At 35.6% G+C, this 9,666-nt stretch overlaps 1 protein-coding gene across 1 annotated transcript; it reads left to right on the top strand.

Moving 5' to 3' along the window:
- The first annotated feature begins 805 nt into the window (after window positions 1-805).
- Window positions 806-7,693, top strand: LOC114293787 (serine/threonine-protein kinase Nek6-like). The gene is made up of 13 exons (XM_082898271.1): window positions 806-1,535; window positions 1,977-2,043; window positions 3,178-3,243; window positions 3,394-3,440; window positions 3,754-3,799; window positions 3,890-3,970; window positions 4,053-4,095; window positions 4,181-4,230; window positions 4,800-4,881; window positions 4,968-5,017; window positions 5,259-5,332; window positions 6,111-6,162; window positions 6,243-7,693. The coding sequence occupies exons 1-13, from the start codon at window positions 1,417-1,419 to the stop codon at window positions 7,449-7,451; spliced, it is 1,986 nt and encodes a 661-aa protein (XP_082754397.1). The 5' UTR covers window positions 806-1,416; the 3' UTR covers window positions 7,452-7,693.
- Window positions 7,694-9,666: the final 1,973 nt, after the last annotated feature.

Below are 9,666 nucleotides of genomic sequence, written 5' to 3' on the forward strand. Positions count from 1 at the left end.
AATATTTTATTAGTGTAGAGATAGATAATCAGCTAATTCAATAAAGATAATTTATATATATATATTTTCTTTAATTTTAGTTTAGTTTTTTTTTAAATTAGAATATATTTTTTTAGTAACTTTTTAATTTTTTTTTTATTAAAATATGATATAAACAAAACTAGTATGTTTGTGATCACTTTTTAATTTTTTATGAAAAAATGTGTAAACTGTAGAGAGAAAAGAGAATCTTTAACTTTTTGATAGATTTTTTTTAGTGACTTTTTAATTTTTAGATTAATAAGTGATGTTGTCAAAAGGGACCTAACTAAATTTTAAAACTTCAAATTGTACTTTAGTTAATGATTGTCCCCTTAATTACTTTTACTTTAGACCCAAAAAAAAAAAAAAAAAAATGCTCAATGAATGATACATTAACATGTTTTAGGAGTTTTAGAAGTACACAAAAATTTTCACTCTCTTCATTTTGTCAACTCACTTTGATTGTGCAAAATATCTAATTTTTAGATAAATTTTATTTTTTTATATTTTAATCTTCATTCAAATTTTAATATAAATTGAATTTTAAAATTTTAATTATTGCAATGAGAATATAAATTTAAAATTAAAAGTGGTGATGTGAAAATTGGGAACGGATTCTCTCCATTTCTATTCTCCGTTATACTTTATTTTGGGGCGCTATTTTAATTCAACAATTATTATTAGAACAATTCACCTCATAAAGATTGTAGTGAAAATTATTTGTTTAAAAAATTAATTTGATCAAATATTAATGAATGAATAAATCATATTTTTTTAATAAAATGAACAATTTAATGTAGGTGTCATTCATTTTTGAAAGTAAAATATAGTTTATTTATGAAGTCTGCATACACTTATTTTTTATACTAATTTATCCTTATTATTGGACCTATAAACGAGTAGGATAGAATTTACAAAATAAAATACAAATATATAATTTGGGTGAATAATTTGCTTTGCCCTGTTTCTTTTACTTGATTGTGTCTTTCCATCTCACTCTCTCTCTCTCTCTCTCTCTCTCTCTCTCACTCAGACACATTGTAGTTGTAGCTTGGAGTCATAATTGTGGAATGTATCTTTACTCAAAGTTCATGTCCCTCTACTTATAATAGCCCTCAAACCCCACTACACATCTCCAATAATCTCTCCAAGAATCTTCTCCTGGAAACTTTGATTCACTAATTCCTGCTCCACAAACACACAAAAACCTATGCCTTTTCTTGTTTGATTTGCAGGAATTTTTGCTCTACAAATCAGCAGCAACAACTGGGACTGGGACTGGGACTGGGACTGGGTTGTATATCACAAGTTAACCCAAATTCAATTCTGAGTATTGGATCTGCCACTGAAGCTATTTCAACTTCACCCTCTGTAAATCATTTGAAAGGGTCTTCAATGGAGACAGAGAATGGTGATACCAAGTCCAAGATGGATGAATATCAAGTCATAGAGCAGATTGGCAGAGGAGCCTTTGGAGCTGCTTTTCTTGTTCTCCATAAAGCTGAGAAAAAGAAGTAACACAATTCCATCTTTATCTGAGTTTTATGTAAATTTCTGTATGATTTTTGTAAATTCGATGTAATTTTGTGAGTGTTTTGAACACAATTTGAAGAAAATTTCCTAAAATGTTGAAAATCAGTCGTCTTGGAGGCTCTCGAGGACACCAGATTTGAAGGACATATTTTCAACATTAAATAGATTGAAATAATTATCCTATTTTTGCCCCCCTTTTGATTGAAACTTGCATGATATAAATTAATTCCAAGAAAATCAAGATTTTCTTATATGCTGATTATCTGAACGTGGTTATATATGCTCAAAATTGCAATCTTCAACTACCAAGATGTGTAATTATCATTTTTATTTGCCTCTTTTTGTGTATTTGGCTGGTGATTGTTTGTATGTCTTTGTGTTGAGAGTTAGGTAGGGGTCTAATGATCTCTTTGTCTCCATAGGTATGTTTTAAAGAAGATTCGATTGGCTAAGCAGACCGATAAATTCAAGCGTACGGCACATCAGGAGGTGATTTTAATACTTCCACTAATTAATGTTTTTAGATACCCAGTTTGGCTCTCAACACTTTTGTTGTTCAAATATTCAATTTCATCTAAAGCTGTATTTTCATTTTAAGGATTGAGTTTGGTAAATCGTCTTCTAAATTTTTCTCCATTTTTATTGATTTCTAGGCTAGTAAACAGATTGCAAATGAATTTGAGTTTCATACCCCATTACTTGTGGTCTTGATTTACTTATCAATGCTAGTTCTGGATTGTTCTTTTGTCCTCAAGAATATCAAATCTAAACCAAACCAAACCAAGCCAAGCCTTAAGTCCCATCAAATGGGGTCGGCTACATGAATCCTTCTTCTCCACGCGGTCCTATCAATGGCCATTTCGTTAGTCAAATTAAGTAAATCCATATATCTATTTACAACACTAGCTAACGTTAATTTAGGCCTACCCCGTCCCCTCAAGAATATCAAATCTGGTCATGTAAAATCTTATTGTGCCATCTGCAATTGAGCAACACAACACTAATTTTGTCACTTCGTCAATTATAAGACAAATACTTTGAAATGAATGCTACTGGGTACCTAGCTTTCATCAATCGTGAGTGCAGTGCCTATCGACTACTTATCTGTTTGAAGTTCTGGTAGTCGTAAGAATCTATTCCTCTTGTCTTTGCCCGTTTCATCGTGTCCTAATATGGAAAACTGACATTACATCACGTGCAAATAAAGCAAAATGGTTTACACAAACAACAAAGAAACTAATTTCAATTTGAGCATCTTTATTGATGCATCCTTCCTAAATGTGTGTATTTTAAACTCATCAATATTTCTGTTCACATACTCTTTCCCTTTTTTTTTTTTTTTTGATTTTTTTTCTCCTATATATTTATTCTTGCTTTAGTTAGACCCTCTTAAATGTCTTTCACAGACGGTCATACACATGAAATTTCTTTCTTTTCATACAAGATCAAATACATTGAACGCTTCTTTTTTAGTAAAATTATACAAATAAGGAAAACAGACCCAAAAAGGAAAAACCTCAAATTTCTCTTTAGCTTTTCCATCAACAAATAAGAAAACCTCATCATTGATGATATGTTTTTAAATTAGTTATGCTTCTTGCTTATTTTAGTTATCGGTTGCAGATGGAATTGATGGCTAAACTAAACCATCCGTATATTGTGGAGTACAAAGATGCTTGGGTGGACAAGGTAAATGGATAGTTTTCCATGTGTGTATATATATATATATATGTAGGAGACTGAATTTAGCAATTATTACCCATAAGATTAGACAGGGAAAATATTGCTGCTGAAACTGACTCTGTACTAACAGCACATAATGTAATTACATTCTTGTAGGGGTGCTATGTGTGCATTGTGACTTCCTACTGTGAAGGAGGAGATATGTAAGTGATCACCAATAACTTCATTAGACATGTTGGAATATATTCTTTCACATTAAGCACAAATGTGGCATGAAAGAGAGGCAATACATCCGAAGCACCGCTTTTAGTTAAAAATGCATTTTGATGTGTTAGGAGAGAAAAGTGATACCATATTCAGAGATATGCATTCCTTCCCACTTAACTGATATTTCAACTAAACATTTAAAAAGCTAGGTAGATGATTCAACTAAAATTTTGAAGCATATGCATATATATTATCCGTACTCTTCAGTAATGACGGAATAAGGGGATACTAATTTTCCCGGATTATTAGGGCTGAGATTACAAGGAAGGCCAGGGGAGTATTTTTTTCAGAGGAGGTAATCAGAACAGAATTCACATAATTGAAGTTATATTATCACTAGCTGACTTGCACCTCTTCTGAATTGCTCCTATGCTTTGCTTCCCAGAAACTATGCAAATGGTTGACTCAGCTGTTACTGGCCGTGGACTATCTGCACTCCAATCGTGTCCTTCACAGGGATCTGAAGGTATGCATGATATTTACTAATCGTGGTAATGAAGAGAAACTTTTAATAATACCAATTCTAACTCAAACTTGTTCAATTACAGTGTTCCAATATATTCCTTACAAAGGACAATGACATCCGGCTTGGTAAGAAGAAAAACACAGAGGAATTTCTCTGTCAGTTTTGGATTGCTTTCTTCTCAGAAATTGTCTTCTTACATTGACTGTACAGGTGACTTTGGACTTGCAAAACTGCTCAGTACAGAAGACCTTACTTCATCGGTAACTTCTCCTCTTAGTCATTAGATGTACTTCATCTCAATTGCTAACATACTTTTGGTAGTATTTTCTAGTTAATGGGTCAGTTCTATCAAGTCTGAGAAATTTCAGAGTGAGCAGAGTCATGCCAAGTTTTTTATTTTTATCTTGTCCTACTCAGTTATGTTACCTGAATGGTAGTTGTTGTTGTCAAGAATACAATTTTTTAATTTTTTTCCCCATTTGTATCACCTTAGCTGAATGGTAGTCATCAAGAATATAATTATTGGGGACTGTTATTTGTATCTTGGATTTGTGGAGGGAAAAGAAAATAGAAGGGAAAAACGAATTTCTTTATCACTTTTTCATTCTTTTTTCTTTTCCCTTCATGACTTCCTCTACAAATCAAAGATCTAAACACAACCTAAGAATTTGTTTAAATCTTGAAATTACTTGACTAATTCTAATTTTCTTTATTTCATTCCTCTACTTGTTAATTTTTTATTTTTTATTTTTATTTTTTTAATGGTTGCAAAGTCAGTTTTTTCACATCCACTCTTTTTTGAATAAATTCTGCACCATGTATTTTGCAGGTTGTTGGAACTCCGAACTACATGTGCCCTGAGCTCCTTGCAGATATTCCTTATGGCTACAAATCAGATATATGGTCACTTGGTAAGAAACCCACAAGCATGTTTTTTGTTTTTTTACGTTGTCATGTTGAAGATCTTTCATTGATTAACATCTTTCTATCATTCCAGGTTGCTGTATGTTTGAGATTGCTGCACATCAACCGGCATTTAGGGCTCCTGTAAGTTAAAGCTTGATCTATGTAGTGTTATCATATGGGTAGATTCAGTAATGCTACAAACACAGAAAATGTGCACCAAAAATGAAATTATTGAAATGTGTGGCTCATACTCATTTTAGGTGTGACCCACACCACACCACACCAGATTTGAGTCTAGACAGACCATACACTTCATTTTCTGTGTCAGTATTAAGTTAGCTGTTGTTTCAAAATAATACAACTCTGCTATTTACATTAACAGGACATGTCCGGGCTTATCAACAAGATAAATAGATCCTCCATTTCTCCACTGCCAATTGTATATTCATCCACATTGTAAGTGTTTTCTCAAAATTTACTCTTATTATGCATGGTTCATGATAGATTGTTCTTGTTCAACCAATGGCGGATTTAGCATAAGACCAGGGCCCCCCCTCAAATTTTAAATATTTATACTAGTACTCATTCTATTCTTTTGAAAGACATGATTGTGGATTTGTAAATCACATTAATGTAATTCTCATGATTTATAAGCCACACTTTTTAACTATTTCAAAACACTTTTCATTGATTTTAGAACTCTTTTAACTTTTTTACTTATTTTCAAAGCAATTTTCACCCTAATTCTAGAATTAAACAATGCCACAAGGGCACATGTTTGCATTTGCCAAAGAATAAGACAGAAAGGTTTATTTACACAAAGGCCCTTTAAACCATTGAAAAGTATCACTTTGACCCCCTAAACTATAAAAGCGTACAAATGGACGTCCTAAACTATTGAGAAGTATCACTTTGCCCCCTAAACTCTAAAAGCATAAAAATAAGCCCCCTAAATTATAAAAGTATATCAATTAGACCCCCTAACGGAAGGGGTCAAAGTGAAATACGTCAATAGTTTAGGAGGCAAAGTGATACTTCACATTATTTTCTTTTTTTCTTTTTGGGTTATTTAAACAGAGACCCCCTAAACTATTCAGGGAAATATTACTTTGAACCCCCCCTCCTCTTTTTTTGGGGTTTATGGCTCCACCATTGTGTTCAACCCTCAAAACTTTTTTCCAATTACGGCCGCAATATATCCCTGAATCGAGATGGAATGGTTTAAACATTTCAGGAAACAAATTATTAAGAGCATGCTGAGGAAGAGTCCAGAACACAGACCAACTGTAAGTTCTTGTCATGTGGTACACTAGTTCAATTTGCATTCTGTGATTCATCCTAATTTCATCATGTCTTCAAATTTCAGGCTGCAGAACTCTTAAGGCATTCCCATCTACAACCATACCTCCTCCGTTGCCGTAACCCATCCTCCGTCTTTCTTCCAGTGAAGCCCACAAACGACACAAAAGATAAAACAAGAAGATTGTCATCGTCTAGCAGATCTATTGGTGGCAAAGACAACGGAGAAATGGAGTTAAGAATATTAGAAGAGATGGTGCTAATCACTCCATTTGATGAAGATAGTGATAAGCAACTGAATGAAAATAATGATAAGCAACTGAACGAAAATAGTGATAAGCGACTGAGAAGTTTATCAAACGATGACACGCCGGCACTCATTGCCATGACAGAAGACAATCTTGAAACCAAAAAAGTTGATCCGACAAGCTATTCTACAAATATCTCTGTTAGCAGTGAGGATTCCAAAAGTGGGGACACTAGTGAATTAACTGCTTGCAATGAAGGTAAGCAAAGCAGCTTTAACTCTTTATCACAAACAGAAAGCAATGATACCCAGAATACTGGAAGCGGCAACATATCAAATTCTCAGCTTGAAGTCGATGAACATGATAAGACCAGTCAGGCCAGTCCTGAGTGTCTTAAACAATCCAGAGAGGTTGATATTGAAAGAGAGAACGCAAAAGAGGACCCTCAGACAAAGGAAAATGGTGCTGTGTTATCAAACCACACAAGAATGTCGAGTGCTGGCTGCAGTGACGAGGGTGGTACAACAGATGATAAAAATTCATTGGCAGCTACACAAACTGCAAGCCATGAACCTGAAGAAAAAGTCCAATGTTTGCACAAAATGGAAAATCCTGATACTCAAAGTGGTCTCCTTGTGGAATGTGTATCATCTGAAAGTAACGATATAATTCCGTACAAAGATGATGTGGTAATAAAGGTGCAGAATATTAGTCACTCGACACAAACAGAGAAAGAAGATGTGCAAGTGATGAATCAGGCACCAAGAGACATTACATTGCTGCGTACGCTAACTGCATTAGGTGGTGGTGATGATAGCAAGAGTGAGTGTGAGAATTCGGTTCAGCAACGAGCCGATGCTCTAGAGTCTCTGCTCGAGCTGTGTGCGCGATTGCTTAAGCAGGACAAACTTGAAGAGCTTGCCGGTGTGCTAAAACCGTTTGGGGAAGAAGCTGTCTCATCCAGAGAAACAGCAATTTGGCTGACAAAAAGCCTCATGAATGCACAGAAATCTGTTGGAGGAAGCTGATGTTCAATAAATTTTGGATGGTCGATTTTCTTTCTTTCATTCATACATTATTGTTGAAATGGTGTCTTGTTGGAGTGTGTTGTTGGTACAGAATGTGTTGCTCTGAAAAGGTTGTTTGACTTAAAACTGAAAAGATTTATGGCAAAGCTATGCTGGTGGTTCTCTCAGGCCACTCCCAGCTTTGACAATTATTTTGATTGAGATTAACATAAACCAATAAGGAATCGATGTTTGTTCTTGTACGCTGAATCTATGCAACCATTATACATAGCTGAACTCTTGCTTTTTTTTCTTTTTCTTTTTTTCTTCCCTTCATTTACTCAACAAGAAACAAGATTCATGAGAGAGAGATAGTCAAAGTGACTCCCTACTCAAAAAATAATTCTCTCTCTAGAATGAGAGGTTCTCCTTAGGATTTTCTCTGGGTTTATCCCAAGTTCTCTAGTTCTATCTCTTTTTCCTTGTCTCCTACTTCCCTTTTCCCATCCATCCCTTGTTCCCTCTAGGTCTCTGTCGCCTACATCCATCTGGCCTTTTGGTTCCGTTCAACCTGTTTTCCTTCCTTGGTTTCATTCATGTATGGTGGGCTTTTCTCACACCAACAATAAACTGGACTCTATCTCCCTCAAGGATGGAGCTGAGTCCACGGCAGCTATAGCCCACCGTTGTTTGGTCAGAAAGTTCATTGCCCCCAAAACAGCTCAACAGACAAGCGGTTTCGTCTGTCCTTCAGGGAGCTTGGAAAGCTAGAGCCTCCTCTATTGCTCTTTGGAATGATAATCTATTTTTGTTCAGCTTTGATGATGCTGAAGAGAGGAGGTGGGTCCAGCAAGAGGGTCTATGGTCTATTATGGGAAACCTGATAGTTCTCTAACCCTTGATAATTGGTACCCCAATTGCTGATATGTAATTCATTTGGAGTCCTTTTTGGATTCAGGTTCATGGGTTACCTCCAGACAAACTCACCAAATCAAATGGTGAATGGTGAAACTATAGGAAGGAAAATTGGACGCCTCTTTTGTGTGGAAGCACATTGTGAAGGGCTCCTTCTTTACCAAAACTTCCTTCGTATTAGGGTGGAAATGGACATTACCAAGCAATTGTCTAAAGGGTTTATGCTGCACGGGGGTGGGTGTATGTAGAGGAATGCTAAGGCACCATGGGTCACCTTTAAACACGAGAAATTGTCGGATTTTTGTTTCGACTGTGGTAAATTGGGTTATGACCGGAAGAGCAGCAAATTTGTCACTAGAGAAGAGGGTGGTAATTCTGGCTATGGTCCTGAACGTCAAACGGGGATTGCGCAAAGCACTGGCCTATCGGTAGAGCACTACAGAAAGCAAGTTAATACTGCAGCATAAAGGATGAGAACTTTGTTGTAGCAATGAAAGGGAAACCTTCCTACAACCCCTCCCATGGTGGCGCATGAGGAAAATGCGCGTGTTGAGGCGGATATACACCAAACGGGTGGTCTTTTGGGGTCGAAAGTTCGTACTAAGAGTACCATAGAGGAAGTGGTGGAGATTGTGAAGGAAAAGAACGTGGTGACTAGGGAGCCTAGCAAGGACAGTATGGATATACCTACTAGCTCTTTACACGAGGATACGCCACCTGGCTTTGGAGTTATCGCTAGCCAGGCAAGTCTATGTCTACTTGAGCCCAATGTGCAGATTTCTACGCCTGGTCTGGTAAGGACCAATTGTCATGACCTAAGCCTGCCCCTAAAATTTTGGATCATAACCGGTCAGTAATCACTTGATTACCTTTGGCCTCATACAAACTTACAAAATAATTATAATAATAGGGCTATAAGTATAAGCATATCGCAAATGAAGAAGTCTATTGAGTTGTGCTAATATGATCAAATTATACAGCTTAAATCTTAGCACATTCACACATTTACATGTCCATGCAAAAACTTATGTACCAAAGAAAATTTCATACATATAGTTTACATATCCCAAGACCAATATAGAAAAATCAAAACAAAAGTCATAACATGATGTGAGTCAAAGGCAAAAGCTCCATTTTGGAGGCTTGACCAAATAGGTACACAAAAATAACTCTTGAAGTAGACTCTTAAGGTTGGGCTCCATGTTGCTGATCACCTACATATGCATACATAATATAGAGTGAGCGAAGCTCAATGAGTAATAATACAGTAAAGAGGTCTAAATGAATGAGCATAAGTTTCCCACAATATTCATAATCACAT

The sequence above is a fragment of the Camellia sinensis genome, chromosome 12, assembly GCF_055761805.1.
Source record: "Camellia sinensis isolate YWXY chromosome 12, ASM5576180v1, whole genome shotgun sequence".
NCBI lineage: Eukaryota > Viridiplantae > Streptophyta > Magnoliopsida > Ericales > Theaceae > Camellia > Camellia sinensis.

Coding starts and splice junctions, on each gene's coding strand:
- LOC114293787 (XM_082898271.1), top strand. CDS start 1,417: ATGGAGACAGAGAATGGTGATACCAAGTCCAAGATGGATGAATATCAA. Junction 2,044..3,177: donor AGCGTACGGCACATCAGGAG/GTGATTTTAATA, acceptor TATCGGTTGCAG/ATGGAATTGATGGCTAAACT. Junction 4,096..4,180: donor GGACAATGACATCCGGCTTG/GTAAGAAGAAAA, acceptor TTGACTGTACAG/GTGACTTTGGACTTGCAAAA.